Raw genomic sequence first — 27191 nt, 5'->3', positions numbered from 1 at the left:
TCTTCTAGCACCATGTTTCAAATGCATCAATTTTATTTCTATCAGCTTTTGTCACTGTTCAGATTTCACATGCGCACATAGTGATTGGGAATGCAGTAGGGTAAATTTATTTATTTATTTATTTATTTAAAACATTTCTATGCCACCCCATCGCAATAAGCCTCAGGGCGGCTCACAACATCAAAAAAGTCAACCATACATTAAAACCCCAATACAATAAACCGCCCAGTACCATAAAACCTCAATAAAACCTCAGTGCATTCTCAGCTAAAAAAAAAAAAAAAACCTAGTTAAATAAATAAATTAACAATTAAAATAAGTTTTAAATAAAAAGGTCTTAGCCTGGCGCCAAAAAGCAAATAACGACGGTGCCAGGCGGACCTCTCTGGGGAGCGCATTCCATAAATGGGGCACCACCTCCAAGAAAGCCCTCCTCCGGGTACTCACCCTCCTGATGTCATTCACAGATGGTTCCCGGAGAAGGGCATGTGCTGCTCACCTCAAGGGGCGGGAGGGCATATATGGGAGCAAGCGTTCCTTTAAGTATCCAGGTCCCAAGCCGTTTAGGGCTTTATAGGTCATAACCAACACCTTGAATCGGGCCCAGACTTCAATCGGGAGCCAGTGGAGCTGATGGAGAACTGGGGTTATATGAGAACAACGCCCAGTCCCCGTCAGCAACCTGGCAGCTCTATTCTGCACCAATTGAAGTATCCAGACCATCTTCAAGGGCAACCCCATGTAGAGCACATTACAGAAAACTAATTGGGAAGTTACCAGCGCGTGTGTCACTGTTGCCAGGCAGTCATTCTCTAGGAAGGGACGCAGCTGATGGATCAGCCGAAGCTGAAGGAAGGCACTCCTCGCCACTGCCATCACCTGGGCTTCCAGAGACAGCTCCAGGTTGAGGAGCACTCCTAAGCTGCGAACCCTGTCCCTCAGAGGGAGTGCAACCCCATTTAGGACAAGGCGCAAGTCCCCCATCCCAAGGTCCGAGCCGCCCACCAACAGGACCTCCGTCTTGTCTGGATTGAGCTTCAGTTTATTGGCCCTCATGCAGCCCATCACCTCGGCCAGGCACTGGTTCAGTACAGCCACTGCCTCACCTGGGTTAGTTGAAAAAGAGAGATAGAGCTTGGTATCATCAGCGTACTGATGATTCCGCAGCCCATACCTCCTGATGACCTCTCCAGCGGTTTCATGTAGATGTTAAAAAGCAAAGGGGACAAAATGGACCCCTGCGGAACTCCATGGCATAGCTGCCATGGCGCAGAGCCATGATCTTGGCCTTGGTCTCTGTTGAAACAACCTTAAACTTGATTATCCATTCTAGTCCCTTCATTGCTGCCCTTCCAAGTCTGAGTCGCCCTCTAATTTCTTGGCAGCAGTCTCCATTTGAGTTGATGACTGAGCCAAGCTATGGAAAATCTTTCAGAATTTCAGTTTCTTTATTACTGACAGGAAAGCAGCAATTATTCTGTAGTCATGCTTTTCCCATTCTTGATGTTAAGCAACAGTCTTGCTTTTGTACTTTCTTATTTCAGGACTCATTTCCATTCATTGCTTCTTGCAAAGGTCTGTGTCAAACCTTTTGATCTCACAATTAGCCTAACAATATATGATCTCTGATGAATAATATTGTTAGAAAGGTTTCATATTTTCCTGGGGTAAACTGAGCACCATTGTCCAGAATAAGTTATTTTGAATTTCTTTCTCTACTAAAAGCAGTTAAAGAAAGGAAATAACTGTTGTTGACACCATTTGGATGTGAAAGCACCTTTGGACCATTTACTGTAATGATCAGTTAAGGTAATCACATAATGACAATCAATTGGACCAGCATGAAAATATCCTGTGATGTCAGTTGCACCTTTGTTTCCCTACATCTGGGAGTGCAAGTGGCAGTAATGGTGATACATATGATACTACTGTCTTTCTATGTAACTGACCAATATTACTTGATTTTGTAGCTGCTTCTATTTTGGAGTCTATCCTTGGCCACCAATTCTGATTTCTCAGTTCTAGCTTAGGTTCTAGCAATTCCTTGTTAGGTATGACATGCAAAATGTATAAATTTAAAATGCAGTTCCTGTTATACAAGTAACTGATGTGCTCCCATAATACATAAAAATCTTTCAAAGAATGTTCATCATCTATTGTAAAATAAGACAGCAAACAGGCTAACATTTTTTCACATTTTTGGGCAATCTGCCTGTCAAAAATTCCCATAATTTTAGTTAGATTGGGCATATTAAACATGCAGCCAGGAACTGCTTTTGCATAAGCGCATTAGTTATAGCAACTTTTTAATTTTCCAATGAATTTTCAGATAATGATTAAGGCAGGAGAGACACTATTGTGTAACAGTTTGAATCCCTAGTCTCTACACCATTTCGTATGGAAAGTATTTTTACTGACCATCAAGCAGTAAATAAAATTTCCTACTTGTCTCCCTTCCTTTGTCGCTAACAGTGTTGTCAAAAGCCTATAAGAGGTACACATATAAATACATGGACCTATAGACATGCTCTCCACTTATACAAAAGGTTATATAGATTATACAAAAGCACATGTCTTTTTCAATAACTGAATATTTTCTCTCCACTTCATTGTGTCCTTGATGCAAATTCAACAGTCCTTTCAACCTTATCAAAGAACTGCATAAATACTGCTTCCATTCATAAGCAGAAGCATTCATTGTCACAGTTACACAGTTAATATGGGATTAAGTGCAGAACTATTAAAAATCAGCACCTTCACATTCTCAAAACTAGCTTGTGCAGCTGTTGTCCTACTCAAACTTGATCTTTCTCCAAACAGTTCGCAAAGGCCCTCAAGAATAGATGCGTAGTTAGCAGGATAAACTGCCTAGTGAGTATGGGATGGTATAAAAAAACTATAATAATAGTAATATTAGCAACAACTCACTTTGCAATATGAAGAGACAAGGCCCAAAAAGGTATGAAAAGATTTCACATCATTGGAAAAGGTGTGTTTCCATTTTACAATCAGGGTCAGTTTTCATTTCCTGTGGTAAAATTGTATGTTTCAGAATGAAAAGATTCAGATGGTATAATTTTGCATTCATCCAAATTAAGCATTAAACCTGCTGCATTACTGCAGCATAACACCAACTTTAAGTTGCTTTCATATTCCTCAGGAGTATTCTTAAACACAATAATTTTCAGATAACATTGGACCTTCTTCTTAAAAATTATTGATGCCATCTTTTGAAAAGCACTAGATGTTTGAAAGGGAATAATCAGGCATTTGTATTACATGCTGAAAGATCTCTTTCAACTGTGTGCAGTGCAGTTGATTGTAAGAACGCTGTAATTCAAGAGTAGAAAACATCCTTGCTCCCTGAAGTTATGGGGGTGGGGGAGTCTACATATGGAAGAGGGTAGCTGTCAATCATGACGACATTATTTGGCTCCCTCAGGTCATGGAAAGTTTGATGCCACAATTTTTCTTCCTTCTCACTACTGTGAGGCCCAGTAAGATAAATTAGCTTACTCAATAACCAACTGTTAGGATAGGGGATCATCCAATGAAAAGTTTAAACCCTCAAACTCAGAAGCTCACATTCAACCAATGCACAGCAGAAAGATTGACAAGGATGATTAACCTCTACACTCTTTCTACTCTGCTATAGGATGTCTAAGGTACATAGGATTACTATTTTAATTTCATCAGAAACAGCATCTCTAAGTGCAAAAAGTAAATGGTGTAACTTCTGGTATATAGGTATTGTAATTCATTTAATTTTAACTTTACTGATAAACCCTCATTTTGGTCCCTTCACACTGCTGAAACTGGTGTTTGCACTACAGGAGAATTTAAATGGGTAGGACATTGTACCCATCAACTATCCTGAGGCTCAGCACAGTGAATACAACTGTGAGGGTACAACAGTGATACCCTCCCAAGGACAGGAGTGTTCATTGGGAACAGCAGAGGCACATCATGGCCTAAATGCTACCTTTACAGGCAAACATCCCCAGACTATCTTCAGATAATGGACTTATTGTTCTTCTAGTTCCATGAGTAGTACATCTTCAAAGTAATGCAAACAAAATTATTCTAGCAATGTAGAAACTGCTGAAGTCTTTTGGTACCCTAACAGGTGTATTTTAAATGTTAATAGTATACATCATTTTCCCAACTATGTATGTGACTAATTCTGTCCACACTCAAAACAGCACATCTAAGACTGCGACTATATGTGCTGGCTGTTTTATGCAATTCCATACTTTAGTAAATGGCCTCTCCACCACACTTTTTTTAAAACAATAATTGAACCACACCATAGTAGCATCCTGCATAAGGACATATATAGGAGTAAGTGGTTTTGTATATGAGGCAGAGATGTTTTCTAAGTTCGCTGGTCTCTAATCACCTTGCCCCATCATATCTCCAAAATCACATGAGCTTGTCAACTCATTCAAAGTAGAGGTATACTATAGTATAGCCTCTCCTGGTACGGGGTTGATTATTTCTAAAAGAACAGTGAGGAAGAGTTTAATGTGGAAAGCTGTTTAGGGGAAGGAGGCTGTAGCAGGTGCTATAAGCGGACACTAGCTGTGGGTTCCAGTCTGGTTCATCATTACCAGTGGATTTACTGGTAATGGCACTTCTTTGTCAAATTGATCCTTTTACCCACTGGGGCTCTGTGTTGGCCAATTCCAAATTTAGTTTGGAGAGCTTAATTTGGGTAGTGAATCAGCAGTGAGAGGCATATTTGCAAATTCTGGAATCCTCATTGCTTGTTTACCAGAGAGATGCTCATGATGATTCAGTGTGAAGAAGGGTAAATGATAACTCATCTGCCTTGGCTGATCCTTCATGTTTGCTTAACCAGCTTTCCAGGACAAAGTGAAAATTCCAGAGTCAAGAAATGTGATATTCAAGGTACTCTGAATATAATAGAACAATTTTTCTCCTCAGTACTAGTGTAGAGAAGCTTTTATTGTGAACAGAAATTCTGAAATGGCTGAGATAAGAACTTAAATGATAGTATTATACAGAAACATTTTCTACCATTTTTTTACCATGTCATTGTTTTGCTATGTATGGTAGGTACCAACACATGTCAGCTCAATAATGGAGGATGTTCCCAACTTTGCTTACCAACCTCAGAATCAACCCGCACATGCTTGTGTACAGTAGGCTATATCCTCTGGAAAAATCGTATGTCATGTACAGGTATTTCTCCATTTTTAAAAATGCTAAGGGAAATAAATAAATAAAATCCAAAGGAGTAATTTCATAGGGAATCTACTGCTTATTAGGAAGAGAAAATGAACTTTGTTACTCTGTTTCTTTGACAGACTATTTTCTGCATGGTTTTACTACATATAGAGCCAGACCTCCTTCCTAATTATGTGGTTTATAAAATTAATGAATAGATTGTTTTGTGCTAATTCTGACCTAAACATCTGAGAACTAAAAGCTTGTTCTTTTAGTTTCAGAGATAGTGGTTTTAAAACTTAAAATCTCCAGTGGTACAAAGATGTTTGAAATCTTTGTACCATTGTGGTTAATGACAAGTTGACATGTAAGATAAAGATGAAAAAAGGATTGATTAAGGGTAATGATTTTACCAATATATGGGATTTGTTTAGTCAGCATGTATTAATAAAAGGGGAGGGTACTAAACCTCCAATGGATGTATTGCAATTTTGAATGGAAGGGGGTATTTCTGAAAGAGCAAAAAAATGAAAGAAAAAAAATATTTGGCAGCTGAGGTCCCAGTGGAAGGGTACACTAAGTGTGATTATGTATGTATGTGTATAATTTTGTATTTTTTGTGTTTTTTCTTTATTATATGTTTTTTATATTTGTACCTTTTTAAAAATAATTTAAAAATTTGAAAAAAAGTACTTAAAATATTACCAAGCAAATGTAAACTTGCAAAACACCTTCAGTAACTAAAGCAATTAGCTGCCATACCCTGGCCTACCACAAGATAAGAAGGGCAACAAAAATGATCCAGGGTTTAGAATCACTGTCCTATGAGGAGAGACCTAGAGAATAGGGCATGTTCAGCCTTAAGAAGAGGACTGAGGGGGAACATGATATCCCTCTATAAGTACCTCAAAGGCTGTCACAAAGAGGAAGGTCAAGATCTCGTCTTGCTGATGCCAGAGTGTAGGACACAGAATAATTCAAATTGTGACAAGTCAGTTTCAGGCTGGACATCAGGAAAAGTTTCCTTGCTGTCAGAGCAATACGACCGTGGAACCAGCTGCCCAGGGAGGTGGTGAGCTCTCCCACACTAGAGACATTCAAAAAGAAACTGCACAGCCATCTGAGTGGGACCCGATGGCCTTCATGACCCCTTCCAACTCTACTATTCTATGATTCTAAAATGTCTCGCAATCGTCTGAGATTTTATCTGTTGCCAAAAATATATGACTTATTTCATAATTTATGGTATTTGTGGCAAATTTTATTATTTTAAATATATTGGTTTGTTTTCTTTAGGTATAGAGTCATTCCTCATGTATTCTGTCCATGAAGGAATCAGAGGCGTTTCTCTTGATGCGAATGATAAGACAGATGCATTAATGCCTATATCAGGGACTTCATTTGCTGTGGGTATAGATTTTCATGCAGGTGAATAAACAAACAATTATTTTCACATATTTTAGCATGGTGTATTTATAATAAAACATCATTTTCCATTTGCAGTATATACATGTAAACTAATTGTCTTAAGTTCCTTGCAACTGTAGACAAAGTTAATGAAAGTTCTGCAGAATGCTTTATGCTTTTAAACAAGAATTATCCAATTAAGGATCCTTTTTCTTTCCAGAAGTTCTTCCTGAGACTGTCATCAATGACAACACTACTTCTGTTTTGTTGCATTTCACTGAAATTGTATGTCTTCCAAATGCATCTTCTGATTCATTCCCCCCACCCAAAACAAAACCTGATGGGTAGCCTAAAATTCTTTATTCGCTTGACAAAAATATGGAAGAAGAAAGGAAATTAAAAGAAATGCTGCAACAAGAAGCAATTTCCCTAGAAGTAGCTGCTCAAGCCATCATGTCTGTGCAATTTCCACCACTGTTTTGAAATTCTGTCCAGTTTTTCTTAGTTCCTTAGATTTACATGGGATATCACAGGGTACAGTCCTAGCCCAGTGCTCTTCACCATTTTCATAAATGGTTTGGATGAGGAAGTGCAGGGAATGATTATAATATTTGCAGATTACACAACACTGGGTGGCATAGCTAGTACCCTGTAAGACAAAATAAGATTCAAGGTGATCTTGATAGTTGAAGCACTGGATTGAAAACGACCAAATAAAATTCAATAGGAACAAGTGCCAAGTTCTGCACCCAGGTAAAAGAAACCAGGTACTTCATTACAGGATAAGAGATACTTGACTCGACAATACTTCAAGTGGGAAGGATCTTAGAATTGCTGTAGATAGAAGTTGAATATGAATCAACATTGTGATGTAGCTGCAAAAACGGCAAATGCTATTTTGGGTGGAATTAATGCAGGTATGACTAGTTTCCTTCTACTCAGCACTGGTTAGGCATCCTCTGGAATACTGTGCCCATTTCTGGACACCACAGTTTAAAGAAGATGTAGACTGACTGGAAAGAGGTCAGAGGCAGCATGAAGGATGATTAGCAACAAAGACCTATGAAGAAAGACTGAAAGAATTGGGCATATTTAACCTGGAGAAGAGAAGACTGAGGAAGGATATGGTAGCACTCTACAAGTACTTGAAAGGTTGGCACAGAGAGAAAGGCCAGCATCTCTTCTCTAGTCCAGCACTGAAAATAGGATTGGACCTGATCTTCTTGGTCCCTTCCGATTCTAGTATTTGATGATTCTGTGATTCCCTAAGTGGAAAGTGCTGTTGGACACTAAGTGGGGGATAGTCACTTACTATATAAAAATGAACATATTAAGCAAGGTGTGTATAAAGATGTGCATAAGGTTTATTGAGACGTCAGCAAATGCAAACAATGTAGAAATAGGACAGAACAAACATGTGCTTTAAAAAAGTGAACCTTTTATATGTTGGACCAGACAGATACATGTATTATTACTACATCGGGTCTACTAGGATTGCTTTATATAAGTTATATAGCTAACTACAGATTATGAGTTTATAGTATTTATACATTTTCCAATTACTTTTTTTAATGTGTATTTTATAGGAAATGACACAATCTACTGGACAGACATGGGATTCAACAAAATAAGCAGAGCTAAAAGGGACCAGACATGGAAGGAGGACATCGTTACAAATGGTTTGGGAAGAGTAGAAGGAATTGCAGTGGACTGGATAGCTGGTATCACAAATTCTTTATTTTAATTTTTTTAAGAACTTGCATTTGTTGTATATACATAAGGTGTGTGTGCATTTATAAATTATATTGTTTGTGACAGTTTTCCCCTACATGTAGCAATAGTAGAAATGTGCTGTGTGCATATTTCAGTTTGCTCTGCATTAGGTAGTGTTTCTCGGCTGCTTTTGTTTTCATTCTGACACTGTCTGTGTGGTTGATTTAGGGCACAGCCTTATGACTTTCCTAAATCACCTGGGATGCCGTAGGATTAATCAGACTTCCAGCTCTGAAATTGTATGATCTTGCAGCTAGAACTCTTCAGGCCCCCCTGTTCCATTCTCTTCACAGAGCCCCTGAAGTTGCAATTAGGCTTCAAAGGAGGAAAAGAGGGTGAGCTGGGGCATGAAGGAGAGGAACTCAGGTTGATAATTAACACTGATTCCTTTCAGTAGTCTAGTGTCTTTTCCTTTCCATCCCCAGCACTTTATCTAGATCTTTAAAGAAAATGTGCATTGCAAGGTATTGCATCAAGTGCAGAAGGCACAGGATTGTGTCCTTAGGAAGAAAATGTAATGGAATCCTTTCAGTAGGAGAAAAGTTGACTTAAAAATAGAAGATGCTTGTTACCTCCTTGTAGTTATATTTTTACCTTAAATAGCATTATTAATTTAAATCAAATACATTCAATTATCATTTGGCAATTACAAATAGCATACTGTATAACTATTGATTATCTATTACTAATAATTAGTCAGCATAAACATAAGAGTAGCTCATGAATCCATAACTGATTGTTTTATTTTTTTTTTCTAGGTAATATATATTGGACAGATCATGGCTTCAACTTTATTGAGGTTTCCAGGCTCAATGGCTCTTTTCGATACGTTGTCATTTCTCAGGGACTGGACCAGCCAAGATCTATAGCAGTACACCCAGAAAAAGGGTAACTGGATCAGTGACATGCATGCAAATGGCTCAATAGACTTTTCAAGGGAATACAGCAATATTTTTGGGAGGGTGAATGGGATAAAATGATACTGAAGTGCACAGTTCAATATCATTTTATCCTAGGGTTTATTAAGAGGCCCTGGCAAAAATGTTGTTCTCAGAGCCTCAGCCTCATCAATAATAAAAAAGGATCTATACTGGACTGCTTTACAATGCTGTGGTAAGGCTATTAGGATGTAAGTGGACTTCTCATAATGCTCAAGGGCAATGCTAAACAAACATAAGTTTTTTGTTATATTTATATGTTCAACACAGCTGAACTAAGACAGGGAAATAAAACAATTAGTGCTAGTATTTGGCTCAGACCTCTTTCAATCTTTTCTGATGGGGAGGAGAGAAATGGTCCCTGAGGATTTTTCTGACTTCCCATCATAGATGTGAGGTGATGGATAATCCCAGTATTTCTTTTACCAGGGGGTGGGGGCTTGCACTGCATGGAGACAGAACACAACTGCAACAAGCAATAGTCCAGCAGCTTTCTTTAGTAAAAATGGCCCTGTGTGAATGACACCATTGGGTAATTAGAGCAGCCATCTTTTTTTATTTTAAATAAAAAATACCCCCAGAAATGATGCTACTTTATTCCCATTGTACCAGTCACAATGAGAAGTGTTCCTAAGCTGCTGCTTATTGTAGTTCCACTGTTTCTCCAAGTGGTAGTAAACACCACCCTGCTACCAGGAAAAGAAATACAAGAATTTCTGTGCATTCCTATATCTATCATCATAAATCAATCACCATGAAAAACATGCCAAGTTTTCCAATTCCCCCATAGTATCTAGAAATCCACTGCCATTCCATTTCACAGGAGGCAAATAGCCAAGCAAAAATAGGCATTACCGTTTTGGCCTTGATTTAAATTTAGAATCAGTTTGTTCATGTTACTGTCACTGTGCTATTTGCCTGATAGTTTTTCTGAACTGGACTTATTTACTGTCTAACGTTCCTTCACCAGTATTTTTAATGTTATTTTGAATTTTTTCAACATAAAACCTTATGCAGATTCCAGCAGTGTTAAACAACACTTTAAAAAAAATACAATTAGGTATCAACTGAAAACTTAATCTGTTTAGAGCAACTATTCCTAATCTGACACCCTCCAGATGTTTGAGATAGTAATTCCCAGCACTATTATTATTCCTTATCATTACACATACTGTCTCGGCTGTTGGAAATCTAAGTTCAAAATGTTGGGAAAGACTGGTTTAGAGATGCACAAATAAGAAGAGGGGAGAAGGAAGTTAGATAGCCAAGAAGTCAACTTAAAGATGCATTAACTGAGGTAGAAGGTTTGTGAGTACAATTAATATGTAACTGTGCTGTCATTTGTAAATTACTGAAACTATATATGGAGAGTAAATAAAAATCAACATGTTAGATATGGAATGGAATGTAAAACACAGACAGAATTAAACAAACACACACAAACCAGAGATCCATTCATCCTTGGGCTCTGTGCCATTGGTCAGACTCCTGGCATGTGGTCCTATGCTATAGTGTTAACATACAGTTAAAGGGTACAAATAAAAATACACTTACTGATGCTCCAATGATATCTGATGGCGTATGTTTTATGCACTTTTGTAAACTGGCCAGCAAGCTTTAGTTATGGGGCAGTATAGAAATAAAATAATTATTATTGATGATGATGATGATGATGATGATGATGATGATGATGATAGGGTTCACAATGGAAGCAAGTGTGAAAAAAGCAGTAATGGATGGTGTAAGTCTGTCAACAAGGTGAACAGATTTCAAAATTATTTAAAAACTCTAGAAAATATTAGGTGCATCTGACTTTAACTCTAGCATTCTAAATGTATCATTTTCAAGCATGATTCTTCTGCCCAAATTTGGCTTATATTGTCCTTCTCCAATAGCCCTCTGTTTCCCAATCCATCCTTTGCAGAAGTCTCCAAACCCCCAGGAGCAGTGGTGGTAGGCAGGAACCTGAAATAAAGAAACAATGACAGACACTTTGATCAACATTCTTTTATGCTTGTCAGGATTCCACCCATTGATTTGTTTCAATAAACTTAGATTTATCATGATTTCCCCTGTTTTAGATATTTATTTTGGACAGAATGGGGACAGGTACCCTGCATAGGCAGGGCACGTTTAGACGGATCTGAGAAGAATGTTCTTGTTGGCACTGGGGTTACATGGCCTAATGGAATTTCAGTCGATTTTGAGGTAAGTTTTTGTGTCTTCTAAAGAAGGTTCTGTTAAATGGCATATCATGCTAAAATGTTATGTTTATTCTAAATCATTAAAAGGGGTAGAATAAAAATACTTGGAATTTACTTTTCAATTGATCCTTAGGAAAATAAATTATATTGGTGTGACGCTCGAATGGACAAGATAGAAAGAATTGACCTTGAGAGTGGAAGGAATCGGGAGATTGTGCTGTCAGGGAGCAATGTGGATATGTTTTCAGTCGCAGTCTTCGGGGCTTACATCTACTGGTCTGACAGGTAATTTATTTTTCCATAAGTATTTGAGTCTCAAAATGTTATTTCTGTGCCAGATGCTTCACCCTTGTAGGATTAGCCATTCTTCAGCAAGGTCAGTGAAAGGATCTTACAAAGCCATGTAATTTCCAGAGAAAAGGCACTTTCGATATTCAAAGCTAAACTATATCAATGTCACAAGCAAAAGTGTATTTCTTCACCTTCTGTTAGGCCAGATGTCTCCTGCATTTTAATGACTGACTTGATTTCAATTAGTTGACTATTGTGGGTCAGATATCTCCAACCTTTTTTTGGCAGAGCTCATGCAAATGGGTCTATCAGACGAGGCCACAAAAATGATGCTACAGAGGCAGTATCTATGAGGACAGGCCTAGGAATAAACTTGAAAGAAGTCAAGGTCTTCAACAGAGGCCGTGAGAAAGGTAACCTCTTGCTCAGAAGTTTATTCTTTCAATATAGGCTGCTAAAAAAGTCACAAGGACCAACAAAATAGCACTGTGTTTTATGAGAGTATTTTTTTCCTGTGTGTATCCATTAAAAAATCCCAAGGTGGGTAACAACAACAATGAAACATCCAGCAATAAGTAATGATAGTAAAACACTAAGCATTCACAAACTCCTATATGAATAACTGGGTCTTAGCATGCTTAATAATTTTTAAGTTGGCACCAGGCATATCTCTTGAGAAGAACATTCCATAATTTAGGTGCAACCATGGACAAGGCTCTAACTTTATTACCACTTGAAGTACTTCACTCATTGTAGGAGAATGAGATAAGTGTCCTGCAAAAATGTAACAGCATGGACAGGTTGACGTTCCTTCAAAGTGTTTGGGATTTCTTGGTAAACACCAGCACTTTGAATTCATTCTGGAAGCAAATGCAGTTCTTTCATTATTGGTGTTATATAATCCCTGTCAACATATTGCAGCAGGGACATAATAGCAAAAGCATCCAAGTTGTCTTCAGGTGCAGTCCTGTGTAGAATGCAATGTAATATGCATTGTAGTAATTTGAACAGTAGATTAATAGATATGTTAGCTGGTACCATGGCTAAGCCATATCTGCCCAGGGATAACCATAGCTGGCTGACCAACCAAAGCTGGGCACAGGGTCTGCCACTGAGGGTACCTACGTCTCCAGAGACAAAGATGGATAAAGCAGTACTTCCAGACTAGAACCTTCTCTGTCAGAGTGACTGCAACCCTTCCAATTCAGGGTATCTTCTCAGTCCCCAGACCCAAGAACAGCTCATCCAAAAACCTCTTTCTTGTTGAGATTTGGTTTATTAGCCTTCATCTAGAACTGTCTTCAGGGACTGACCCAGTGCCTTATCTGGGCTCAGATGTGAAGGAGAATTAGGACATAGGAGTATAGGAAGCTGCATACCAAGTAATAACATTGCTATATCTAAACCAGTATTGTTGATAATGGCTGGCAGTAGCTTTCCATGGTTTGGACAACCCATCCTGGAAATTTCAGGACGGAACGTGGATCTTCTCCATGCAAAGTGCAGCTCATTGGTACTGCACACACCCAATTTTATGCCCTGGCTGTGAATTGCCAAAAGATTTTCCTTTTTCCTTTTTGGTGGCAGTTATATAAAATACCCTTAGTCTCTCCTAGTTAATAAGTGGTTTAGCTTAACACTAACAGTAGGAATTAATGCATTTGTGGTTCCTGCTGTAACAGTCTTGGAACTCTGAATGCTTCAACCCTTTCCCACCTAGTACTTTTCCAGTGTGTTAGGCTACCACTTCCAACGAGTTTTGGGAATTGCAGTCAGTGGTGGAGTAGCAAGTTTAGAAGTGGGAGATCCCTTCATGAGAGCCAAAGCTACACCTCAAAGCCATGTCCCATCAAAGCCACACACCCCAAGCCACACATATTTCCAAGATTATGCAACCCATGATTATACAGTAAAAATGAGCTTTGTCTCTCTGAGTAATGAATTCAAGATGAAGGTATCTCTTTTGGGTGAAACATGACCGCTTCTGGAAGTTATGTCTTATTATTTTATTTATTATGCATGAATGGTTTTTTTTATTACATTCATACCCCGTTTTCCAGCCAGAAAGCTCCCAGAGTAGCTTCTGTGGAGATAATAGTTCCTGCCCACAGGCTTACTGTCTAAAAGCTTGACATATAAGGGGAAAGGGACAGGGAACTGTCGAAAAAACACCTCCATTCTTAACCTGTTAAATTCAGGACTCTAACACAGTGGCAGCTGCCAGCCATAAACCAACAAAATCAAGTCTTTTGAGAGTTGGTAGAGGAAGGGACAGTGACTCTAGCTTCAGGGATCCAGCAACCCCTCCTGAAGGCTGCCTCCAAAATAAGTGGGTGTGCTCCACTACACCTCTGGTTGTGGTCCAACACATCTGGAGTATTTTGAATTGCCATTTGAATTATTTAGAGATTTTGACTAGGGGTGAAGAATGGGATTAAGTCACTTCAACTGGCAGTAGAGCTGCATTTGAATACGCAATACACAATAGCAAGCTTGCTGGATTTCATTAGCAGGCTACAGATAATTCACTTCAGCTCTCTTGATGATGCCTGCCGGTGCATTCATATAGATAGTAAAAAAGCATGAGAGACAGAATAGACCGTTGTGGGACACCATAGCACAATTGTTATTGAATTAATCAGACATCCCTGAAACCCCAGTGTTGCTTTCTGGAAATGGTCCTGTAGATAGGAATGGAACCACCACTTTACCTGTTCTGCAACTCACAGAATTAATCCAGTAGGATACCATGGTTGATAGCATCGAAAGCTGCAAAGATGTCCAGAGTAATCCCCACTTCTTATCCATCAGGGTCACAAAGGCGTTTTCAGTAACTAACCCAAATAGAAATGGATCAAGATTGCATGCTTCATCCAGATGCTCCTGGACTTGTCCAGCAGCTGCTTTTTTAAAAACTTTGCTCACTAAGAGGTTATTTGGGTAATTGGGTGATAGTCCTCACAAATCTCCAGGTCCAGGAGTTTTTAAAAAGCAGTGGATGCCTCTTTTAATGTCATGAGTACACACAGCCCTTAAAGAGGCACATACAATCTCCTGAAAGCACTTAGTCAAGCCCTCTGCCTGGATGTCGCAATGATGAAGGGCAGGGATCCAATAAGCATTTGGTCAGCCAGACCTAAACTAACACCAGTGCTGACTTTCATACAAATCAAAGTGCTGTTGCCTCCTAAGTTCCTTGCAAATTTGTCAGGTCAAAGTCACTGTTATAGAAAGTTTCTCCATACATCTGAACCATATCCACTATCCTATTCCTTGGGTGTCCATTCCCCATAACAGCTATTGCCCCACTTGTAACACAGACTCCACTCCTGTTTTCTGTCTTTTAGATTGGGTAATAAACCTCCCTCATCCAGCTGTGTAGGACCAGGTCCCTTATTCTTGCCTCTTCCTGAAGTAGTTACCCAGAAAAGTTATTTCACTCTGAAGGTCACTCTACCAGTAGTCTCCTGCTGCCTTCAGCTGCCTTATCTTACCCATCTAAAATTAATAGATTTTACAGGGCAGAAAGACACAGCTACATTTACAAGTTAATATCTACTATTTCAAGTTAGCAAAAAGATACTGGCAGATCTTATTTTAATCAGCTCAGTATCAGGAACAAAGGATCACCTGACAGTGGACAGTGAAATACAAGAAATAGTGGGTATTAGCATGCTGTGTTAGGGCCAAAGTTTAATTTAAAGGCATTCACATATCTATGAACCTAAAAAATCAAGCCATCAGTTGGGACCTATCAGAAACACAATAAAAGATCTAAATAGCTAAATAACTGGACAACTCTTAAAGAAGTAATGAATAAGTCTGATTTTCTAATTGTTTTCCTAATATAATTTCTAAATACTTCTGACATCTAGAACAAATTACAGACATGGCATGTTGTGAAAGGCAGAGTTGTTGAATATTAGAGATGGGTAGAAACAGGAAAATTCCACCTGATACAATTCACACAAACCGTACAGCTCTGTTGTGCTCTAATTTCAGAATAACGTGCATAAAATCTGCTCTAGGATGACAATTCCAGAAACTGGTTCAGAGGGGATGTGGTCCATATGAGCGGGTATTAGGGAAGCCATGCTTCAATATATCCTTATCAATATCTTACTTAAATAGGCTGTATATTATAACTCTTGAACTATGGCTTCTGTGTTGCAGAGACACCAGTACACACAGTGACAGAATGTGCGTATATGCAAATATTCTGGATAAATATAGTTAAAGGAATATCAGACATAACACAGTGACCGATTTTCCAGGAATCTTTATTAGAACTAATATAATGAAACACCCATATTCATCACAGAGTTCTTACATCTCTCACATTGACAAGCATCTGGAAAATCAAGTCAGATCGCAACATGCATTGCACCATCCTGGGATACCAGGATGTAGAAAGTAAGGATGTGGGGGAAAAATGTCAGCATTATAAAAATTATACACTGGTTAGGGCATTGCCAACCAAGTCAGCACACACAAACACTGGTACTTCTAGACCAGTAGTTTACAAAATCTTTTCGAGAAATGTAATATTTAATATTGAGACATGAAAATTTTTATTGTAAGGTTTTTTGTTTGCTTGTTTTTTTATGAAGCCTACATAATTATACCTTTGGCCTGATTGTTGCAGAAGTACATTGTGTAAAAGAGAACCCTTTCTATTTGTGTGTATGATGTATATTATAATAAAAAACATAAAATGTAGGTGCAAGGAATGGTCACATTCCAATATTAATTTATTAAATCAGTTTTGAAGAAGGGTTAAGCTGAATATGGCCCCAGATTTTCTCTTTCCTACTTCTGCCTTTTTTCAGAGCAGGGAAAAGTTTTTGAAAATGTGTGAGTGACAGTGGGGAGTCTACCTTTGTAACATCACTGGCAATTTTTGTTTCATTTTGCCTGCCTCCTGGTAGCTGTCATTCCACCCCCTTCCCCCAGAATAGCCTGGAAAATTCTGCGGGGCGGGGGGGAATGGTGGTACACGTGCACACAACAATGGTATCGGTCAGTGAAACTGGCATTTTTTCACAAGATTGTCCCAGTGCAATACTACAAGTAGACATTATGGGGAAAATAATGATGGCTTCCAAGCATAAGATTTAGTAAGAGAACCTCTGTGCAGTGATATAAAAATGTGCAGAATTATATTTTTTCCACCACAATTATGAAACCATACAAAATGGTGGCTAATTTTTCCTCACTCTCACGCATGGATGCACACTTTAAACAAAGCTTTCTGCAGATAATTTCCAATTCTACCTGTTTTAGATACCATCAAACTCTTTATGACACTGTCAGCTTTCCTGTACTGAAGTTATCAGAGATCAAAAACAAAGTTGGATGTGAAATCACTGAAAGTAATAGGGATAAGTAAAAAGTAACATCTCCAAGAAGCATTGAAATAGCTCAGCAACAGTATATAGCATGGGTCTCAAACTCAACTTACCTGGGGGCCACTGGAAGTAGAGTCTGGGTGAGGCTGGGCCGCATCAAGTATTCCAGCACCGTGGTGGTGGTGGGCCGCTCATCCGGAGGCCGGCCCAGGTGCCGCCGGCGCTTTGAAGGCCGCAGGGCCCCTCCCCGTGCCCCGCCCGTCCCGGCAAGTGGCCCGCGGGCCGCGAGTTTGAGACCCCTGGTATATAGTGATTTTCCGTGTGTGTGTGTGTGTGTGTGTGTAAACTTCAAGTTATTTCCTAGAGGGTTGTGCTGGGAGATTATTATTTCATTGAATGAGAATTGTCCTATAGATTGGTTAGGTGCTTGCACTTTGTCTCTCATGGTTTTTAACATAAACATGAAATCACTAGATGCATTAATTCAGAGGTGTGCTATCACCAATATGCTGATAATGATATCCCTAACTATTGTTCCATTTCATGGAAACTTGGTGTGCTGGACTGATTTCTGGTGGTGGTAATGAATTGTATGAGGGTAAATAAGTTGAAGCTTTCTATATTATTTGTATAGTTTAATCTAAACCATACAAAAGAATTTTAGTGGCAGATTTTGGTGTTGGATGGAGAATGGCTGTTGATAGTTTGGGGACACCTTGGGAGCCAGAGTAGTTTCTGGGTGTCTATCATTTAGCGTGTCCATTAGTAGACTTATTTACTGGGACTGCTGTACCTGCAGTTAACAAATGCAGAACTGGTCTCCTTGATCCAGATTGGTCTATTTTAATGCACTCTTCTTGGAGCTATTGATTCATAGTTCTGTGTTGCTTTTTACTTCAGCACTTCTGATACGTGTAAGCCACCTTGTAAAGGGTTCTTGCAAGAGATAGGATAGAAATATCTCAATTATCATCATTATTTCTATACTACCCCACAGCCAGAGCTCTTTCAGCAGTTTAATCATCATTGTCGTCGTCGTCGTCATCTTATTATTAGATAATAATAAGATTGCACGGATTTGTACTGGTCAATAAATGATTGTACCATTCTCTGCTGGCTGAATGTTCTGCACAGTTTTCAAAGGAAGCCCACAGGGGCAGCTTAATTTAATTATTACATTATTTCTACTTACACATTATTTTCTTATGTTAAATTTGTGTTGTACATCTGTTTGTGGATGATGTTTTATAGTAACTTCTAAATGTGGCAACTAAGCAAAGAAGCCCAGGGAACAGTACAAGGATCAGAATTATTCAAAAACTAATCACGGAGAAAGAAACATATTTGTATGGAGAAAGTCTGAGTATCAGTCCTCACCTTCTGCAATGAAAGGATCTTAGGTAGAACTGTTAAGAAAAAGTTATACTTGCTACCTTGAACAGCTGCCCTCCATCAGATTAAATGCTATGTGACCAGTGGTCTCACTTGGTGTGTGGCTACTTCATATGTTCAGCTATAGGTTTGTGAGATAAGTTTTCTTATTCTGGAATGTAATATCCAGATGCAGTTGGTCATCTTTGGGAGAAACAGAATGCAAGGTCAAGAGCATGGGTGGCCAGGACAAGAGTGCAGGAAGTGATTTGTTTTCTGGCGCCAGGTGAAGACCTTTTTATTCAAATGCTATTTTAATTGTTAATATTATTTATTTATTTTATTTTTTGGGACAGGTCGACTCATATTATATTGTTTTATACTGTTCTTATTTATTATTGTGAGCCGCCCCGAGGCTTCGGCGAATGGGGCGGCATAGAAGCCTTCTAAATAAATACATAAATTATAAATTCCAAAAGCTATCTATTGTGAGAAGTCCAGATTACTGAATGCACCTATAGAACATGATATAGAAAGCAGTAGAAACATCCCAGCTGCAGTGAAATGGCCACTGTCCAGATGCAGGGGCACCTCTTGTGACTTCTTCATACCACTATATGTCCTTAGAAAAGTAGGGCTGGGACCTATTTCCCAGCAGTGGCTCCCTGCATGGAGCAATAGGTGCTGAGTATGTAGCTGAACAACGCTTACAGGACCATCTGTTTTGGTAATGGGATGTCTTTCCTGAGGGTTCCCAAAAACCTTCGAACCCCCTTAATGTCATTCCATGCCTCTTTATGGCAGTGGGGTGACAAGCTGGAATATTCATAGTCACAGTTGAACCTTTTTGTCCAGGAAGAAGAGACTACCTAAAAGGGTCTACTTGGGAAGCAGAAGTAGCCTTTAAGGAAGCATACCCACCTGCAACTGCTGAATATAAATCATTAGTTACCTCCAGGCCATTTCTGTGTTATCAGCTCTGACTGAGTTCCTTGCTCCAACCCTGTGCTCAGAGTGACAGTGTACCTTTCCAATGCACTCTGTTAACTCAGCACGGAACACAAACAACAATGACATATTTATTGCAGCAGACCAGGTTATACAGATCAACTTTCCAAAGCTCATGGCAAAGCATTTAATCAAAAATAATCAAAAAGCCTTGGCAAAGGCTGTTGGTACATAGCTCTATTTAAGAGAATGTTCCAAGGCTAGAATCCACAAAGAGTCAGAATCAGCATTCAAATCCAGCAACACACAGAGTGAGAGCGAGGGAGAGAGTCAGAACCTTTCAGGGTAAACAAGGGATTCAGGGCAAACAAGAATTCACAAAAAGTCTAGACAATAATTTATTCTGGGAAGACCTCAGTTTCAAAGGCACTTCAGCCTCTGAATTGACCTTAATATGGGATTTCTAACCCCTCCCCTATATATCTATCTTGTCAGGGAAATCTGACACATATCCAACCCTACACGTAAGAGCATTTTTCTGTTCTGCCCTTTTCAGGTAGAGAGAGCATAAGCTGAGAGACACTCAGGAGCTGCCATCCTCTGTGGAGCTCTCTTCCTCCTTGGTTCTCAAATCCCCCTAAGCTTGTTCAAAACAAGAAAAAAAATCCTGAAGGAGAAAATTCCCACCCCATTTCTGGGCTCCATAACATTCTGGCCCTATAGACTTGAATATATTGTTTATATTCCATATGCATCCAGTTTCTTTTCAGTATATTGTCTCATACAGAAATATGGTAACATATACTATAAATAAAACTATTCCAAGTTTTGTTTTATTTATGGTATGACAGTGGATTAATGTTAAGCAATAACAGAAGTTATCCCATAGGATAGACATGTTTTTCTGCTACGTTCCTCATCTTTTTCTTTAGTAAATTACCTCATGGACTTGTTTAAAGAGGTTGAGTAAGGCTGGTATGAAAGTTTGAGCTTGTACATTTAGTGCCTAACCCAGATATATGTCATACTCTTTGGTTCGCAAAAAGTATTATTTTATTATTATAGAAGAAAAAACGCCTTCATTTACAAAACAGCAACAACAAAACAACATCCCCTTACACAGAAAGTGTCTTCTTGAAGGATACTTGACCTAATGCTTTCTCTGTAACCTGTTGGAGGGAAATGATTTTTTTTCCTTTTTCTTTTAATGTGAACAATGCTAGCTTTCACTACCTTCAGGAAAAAGTCAAAGACCCAGGTGGTTATCTACAGTGTAGGACCAAGATGCAGGGCTGTCACTCTACCAACTCAGATAGTGCTAGTGGAATTCCACAAGCTTTATACAAGCATTTGCACAGTATGCTGGAACATTATGCTTTCACAACACTCGTACAAGCACTTGTAGAACTGTAACTGATTTTCCTCTTAGTTCCATATGATAGTTTGTATCAGCATAAGTATGTGTAAGAAATCCAATAGGAAATTGAAATTCAAGATGTGTCCATGATTCAGTCCCCATGGGTTCTGTTTTGCTAGCTTTGTGCTGGTGCAGATTCACTATTGTATGAATTGAGCCAGCTCATAAATTTATTAGTCTGAAATCAACAGACTTTGTACATTAAACCAAAACTTAAGGAACTTTATGTAAAATAGACAGATTTGTGCAAGTCAGTATCCAAAAAAGCACATTGTCCTCACATGATTGTCCTTACATGCTTCTGATCACTGGATCAAAAGTGGGCAAAGAATCCATCAAGGTCAAAGAGCCTGATTCCCCTGTTTTGATGCATCTGCTTCCCTGCTGTTCTCTTCTTTCATGCGATTTCACTTTCTCTCCTGTGGAGTGCCCTCCTCCTTTTATCTTTGCCTTGTTTCGGCAATCTTCTCTTAATCCTCCCACCATTTTATTAAGTAGCAATCTCCTGTTGCACCACACCATCTCCCTCAGGACTCTGGCTAGCTAAGTAGTGTTTCCTTGTTACTTCCAGGAGATGCCACAGGGTAGCGACAACTGCTATCCTGACTTCTCCCATTTGCCTCTCTTCTCTCCAAGCAGTCGGTACTTCCCTTCATTGCCTTGGATGAATGTGGCTTTCGGAGTGAGACATTCTAATAGATTCTCCTAGGGTTACCTACATCTCTACATTTTTCAAAAAGAATATTTCTCCACAAGTCTTCAAATTCATTTTTAGTTCTGACTGTCATGAACGTCCTTTTTTCCTCTTTTTTTACTCTTTTAGTGAGGCAAACTTCTACAAGAAACATTTTGGTTTCTTCACTGCCAAGAGGTAAATTCTGAGGGTGAAGCATTCTTTCAGGGTAGCTCATATAAAGGGAAGAGTTGTGCTGGATAGTTCAATTGTGATCTCACTCAGTGGTTCATAAAAAGCATAGTTAGAATATATTTTTTAAAAAGATTGTGTCTTTATTTATGCTAGTCATATTTTGCATAATATCAAAATCTCTAAGTGGTTTACATAAAAACATATGAATACAATATAAAAGTCAATATAATAACAATTTAACATAATAAATACCTTACAGAAACTTTACAACTGAGCAATGAGATTACAATTTCATAGAACTACATTAATAGTAAATTTCTCACTGGTTATCAACTTTGATTACTAAATTGAATACCATGTTCAGAGGAAATAGGATTATGAATACCAGATGCTGGTGAGAAACTAATCGGAAATTGTTCCTCTTATACCCAGTTTGTGATCTTCCAAAGGGCATTTTTCTAGTCACTATTATAAATAGTATGCTATTTGGACATGTAGTGTGACCCAGAAACCTTTTGTTGTTGTTGTTGTTCTTAACCTAAGATTAGGTACAGAAAGATACTGTTGTGCTTATGTAAAAGAGCAGGTTTGAGTTTGACTTGCTTTGGACAATTTTCCTTTCCCAACTGCCTACTTCTGATGTTAGAAAACTAATCTGAGATTCAGCTGTTTTCTTTCCTTGACCATAAACCTAAGCTCAGATGCAAAACAGCATGAGTGTAACGTCAGGTGTCCCCTGAGAGGAAAAGAGGATTCCACCGAAAAGGAAAATCACTGCCATGAAAAATCTGCTATCTTATTCATTTCCAGATTCTGAGTGTTTAGTTTAAAGGTTGTTCCAGTAATTACAGAGGGATGATAAACTTGCTGCACAGACCAGTGCAAGCTGTGTTTGAGGAAGGAAGACTGTGATAAATATCCTTCCAATATGTCCTTCATGGTATCTACTACTGAGATGCCTGTTCTGAGTTAGAAAGTTTACACTTCCTTGTGGTAGATAAGATGGAATTGATGGGATTTTATGGGAGATAACCTACCCCCTTAAATGTCAAGAGTTTCCAGTGAAAAGAAAACCATGTATCCTTATTTTCATAATCTAGAGTGTGTGTTCATTGTGTTGAATGATAGGTCCTTGTTTGAGATGTAGGTTAATAACTTGTCTGAACCCACCTGCTCAAACAGCCAGTATGAACAATCCATGAAGAGAACCCATGGTGTGTTGGTTGATGGTGAATTGGGAGTTGGTTTGCAACCTCAGCTTGTTTCAGACAACATGATTCCCCAACAGGTCATGGAATAATGACAGCCCACAAGCAATCCACACTCAGCCCTTGAGTGTGAGTTATCATGTTGTTAGAACTCAGTCTTTGTTTCCTAGGTCCAGAGAAATTAATCCATTTTTTAGCGTCCGTCCTCACTGGATTAGCAAAGGGAGAACTGAATTGAGTATCCTTGAATTGTTTTAGTTTCTAAAAATCTCTTTTTTATACAATACTGATATGAAGTGGTATGAAATTATAAAATCACAGTGAAGGCTTATTTACGGTATGTCACTCAGAAGGAGTTGTGAGGTAATGTAAGATCCACTTTAACTAGAACATATGTAGATATATACAAAACAACATATAGCAAACTCGCCTGACTTGTTCAATAAAATAGAATATACCTTATCTACTGAGCAAAAAGAAACATGAATTAATAAAATGCCTAATGCAGTGGTTATTTATATTTACTGTAGAAGAATTGCTGGTAATAAGAACAAAAATCTGTTGCCCCATAGTCTCTTGAAATGAATTTTCTAGTCCATAGTGGCTAAATCGGGCAGAGTAGTGAGAGACACATGATTAGACAAAGGTACATAAAATTAATAGTGCTTTGCTTCCTCATCCTTAGGGGACAACCTCTTTACAGGTACACAAAATATATGGCTATGCTACTTACATTAGCAGTGTAAACAGGAGGAAGGGAACTTTGTAAAATCATGGTTTTCTTTCCATAAGAATTTCACCTTACAGTGTATGTATCTGGAGTTGTTGGTGCAACTTTCTAAAAATAGGATTACCAGAACTACACTGGTTCATTTTATTATTACTACTCCCTAAAATTGCTGAACACTGGCCCTGTTCATACATCACAATCTAGAGTGCTTTGTTTTTGTTTTAAACTTATGTTACTGTAAAGTCTGGAACTCTGGATGACTTATTATGAACGGGATGCATTGCAAGTGATGCTTATATTGCTTAGGGTAATGTTGAAGGCTCCTGAACTTCTACATTAGCTTATTAAACAAGCATTCACAAACCTAATAACCACTTGACAGGTATTTATCAACCAGTACAACCTTAGAAAACATAATATTGTGAAGATTTTTTATTCTTCTGTTACAGGGAAATAAGTACGAATGCTAGAGTTCTTTGTTAGACAGGTTATCTTTTTGATCAACTAAAGAGTGTGTTTCTGCATATATGCAGGAATACAAACAGCCTTTTCTTTCTGAACTCAGAGGATTCCAAAATCTATTCTCTCTGTATTATTTTGTGAGGTGCTACATGTGTTTTTATTGAAATAAAATTTATATGAAATAAAGAACTCATAAATAAAAGGTTGTTATTTTGCTTTAACAATTTATTAAATAAGTGCTTATAAGCAATAACTTAGTATACAATTAAAACAAAAAGTAAGTCATTACATATTATTAAAATATTAATAGAATTATTGTGGCATAAGTTTTCATGATCTATAGTCCATTTACTCAAATAGTACAATAAATCTGTTAGACCAAATTGCATCACAAGATGGTTTGTTGTTTTTGGTGCAACAGACTAGCATATCTAATCTTCTAGATGTTTCAAAAATGCTTGTTTTGATGGGTTAAGACCCACATTTGTGCATGTTACATTTCAAAATCAAAATGTGTAAAAATATTCACCTTTTCATATTGTACTACAGAAGAGCTGTGTCCCAGACATAGTTTTTAAGAGTTGCTGTCTATTTATACACTTGTGCAATTGAATTTCTAGTTAAGTGTTCTTTTGTCTAAAACATGATTTTATTAGATAAGACAATAATGGGAACATGGGGAAAATGAATCAACACTGTAGAATTAGATTGATTGACCATTTGAAAAAAAATTCTTCATATCCAAGTGATTTTAATACATTTTTCAAATTTTACTAGGCTACAGTGGTTAATGTCTTTGGGAGGGGCTGTCAGTGAGCCAGGAAGACAAAGGGGAAAAAACAGGTGAAAATATTTTGAAATATTTTCTATCTCATTTCAACTATTTTTTAAAAAGTTTTAAGACAGAAATAACATAGGTTAAAAGTTGTAATGAATTCATGTTATGACCTTTTGAGATGGGAGAAAGCACAGGCATAATTTTATTGTACTTAAAACACCTGTTTTATCCTTTAATATGTACCCTTTAATGTGACCTTCCAGTAGAGATGCTTACTTCTTCAGTGTTAATGAGCCTAAATGGCAATAGCCTTAATTCAGTTTCTAGATTCATGGTTTAAAATACTGTTAATATCAGTTAAGTAAAAAGTAGTTGGAAAAAAAGGACAGATTTACATTTACACTAAAATTTGTTTAGGTCATTCGGGCTATATAAGTGTTGTCAAAATTATGCATATACCAGGAATACTGGAATTTGTTAATCAAATTCAAGAAAGAAGGCATTGAGACAAGGAATGAAGATCCAAGTAGAAGCACTCCTATTTCCCCAGACTTCATACCAAACTCCAGATGAAATGCCTACCCTAATACACACACCCTTTCAAAGGAGACATTGACCTTTCTTGCCTGCTAAACTATTCTTGTAAAAAAAACTAATTATGTCCCCAACATATTTGATTTATTTGCACAGATGTAATCATTGTTAACATCTAAATGAAACAGTTAAGTTCTTCTCACTTGCTAGAATATGAAGTCTAGTAACTGACATGAACGCAGGTTGCATATTCATGCTAGGAAGCTAGAAGATCAAGTTATTGGTGGCATTTGTTGTAGTTATTGGCGAAGGCTGAAAGCACAGAAAGAACTATGCATGAGATAGCATGAATTTTTCAAGACAGCACTCCATGCATCACTGCAGACCAATATCTGGTGTGTGTTTTTAAGTTTCTTTGTGGATAGGAGCCACTATTTAAAAAAGGAAGAGATTGTTCATCCAAAGTTAAGAGCTCATTTATTTAATACTCGTACTCAATGAGTTTCAAAATGCTTAAGTTTGTTGTATTATGTCCAAAGGAAAAAGTCTTGCTATCTCCATTTTGTATTGGTTTATACAGTTGCAGATAGAGACTCATTGGATAGTGCTCAATTATGTACTTGCTTGGCAAAGAAAAGATGCCACATATTACTAGAGACACTGGAGACATGAAGTATGACACACAAATGAACTATTTTCTGATGAAATGATCCTTCTGTGCCTTCTTTCCTACTCTGATACTGAACCTGTACCCTTGCAAACCCCAAACATACTTCAGTGTCAGATGTCACATAACAGCCAGGTACTGCAATGAACTCAATTGGCAAAGATTTTAGTGCTACTACATGCAAAATCTCCCAGCCAAGAACAAAACACTGCCAGGTTAAATAGCATGGCTAAGTTTGCCATCTTTTGAACTGGTCCTCTGCAGCTGTGCCTTTAGCATCTATTTGATTTGCAGGAGTATGAAACCTTTCACTGCTCATTCCTAAATATCAAGTGACTGTGTTAAGGGCACAAGAACAAGTTCATTATATTTATGGAGATCTAGCAACTGTTTATGGGATATGTGATAGGTATCTAGCTCAAAAAGAGGTTTGGGCTTTCTTATTCTTGGCTGCCTTGGATTGCTATGAAGGGCTACATCAGTGTAAGGGAGCAATTCTCTGAATTGTGCCTATGGTTTCTCTCCCATTAGCATTGTACCAAAAGTACTGAACATGTTTCTACATGTAAATAGATGTTTTCCATTGAAGTGGAAATTGTTAAATTGGACAGTAATTGATAGACTGCTTTAATGTGGTTAACACTCACATACACATATAGACACACAATATGAACAGTGTTTATACTTGTCAACACTAGTTACTTGTATTAGTCAAATCGGGATTGGGTGAATGTGAATAGCTCTATAATTAAAATTCATTGTAGTTATTATCAACATCAATAGTGTTCTGAAAAGTAAAACATGAATCAAATAGAATTGGATCCTAAGTGGGCCTTCTATAAATGGAGGGCTTTGGATTTTTGTGAGAGTACAAAGAAGTGTAGGGATGAAGGGAAATCAATGGCAATTACATAGAAACTTAGCAAGTCAGAAGGGGGCTCCTGGGTCCCAGTTCCAGTTGGCTGCACTCATGTAATACCCAACAAGTGGTTGTCCAATCATCTTGAACACCCTCACTGATGCAGCCCTCAATTACGACCCTCCTTTATCTAACATG

General features: G+C 38.1%; 1 protein-coding gene across 1 annotated transcript in view; it reads left to right on the top strand.

Moving 5' to 3' along the window:
- The window catches only part of LRP1B (LDL receptor related protein 1B), a 730365-nt gene that overhangs the window by 494546 nt on the left and 208628 nt on the right, over window positions 1–27191 (top strand). Inside the window, exons 34-40 of the mRNA XM_044438491.1 lie at window positions 5080–5205; window positions 6487–6618; window positions 8184–8318; window positions 9129–9258; window positions 11390–11516; window positions 11646–11797; window positions 12092–12216. Of these exons, the coding sequence (XP_044294426.1) occupies window positions 5080–5205; window positions 6487–6618; window positions 8184–8318; window positions 9129–9258; window positions 11390–11516; window positions 11646–11797; window positions 12092–12216 (927 nt within the window). The remainder of the gene's footprint in view (window positions 1–5079; window positions 5206–6486; window positions 6619–8183; window positions 8319–9128; window positions 9259–11389; window positions 11517–11645; window positions 11798–12091; window positions 12217–27191) is intronic.

Source organism: Varanus komodoensis, unplaced genomic scaffold (genome assembly GCF_004798865.1).
Source record: "Varanus komodoensis strain SLA01 unplaced genomic scaffold, ASM479886v1 scaffold32, whole genome shotgun sequence".
Classification (NCBI taxonomy): Eukaryota; Metazoa; Chordata; class Lepidosauria; order Squamata; family Varanidae; genus Varanus; species Varanus komodoensis.
The sequence above is the reverse complement of the archived record's forward strand: the minus strand, read 5'-3'. Positions and strand labels throughout refer to the sequence as shown.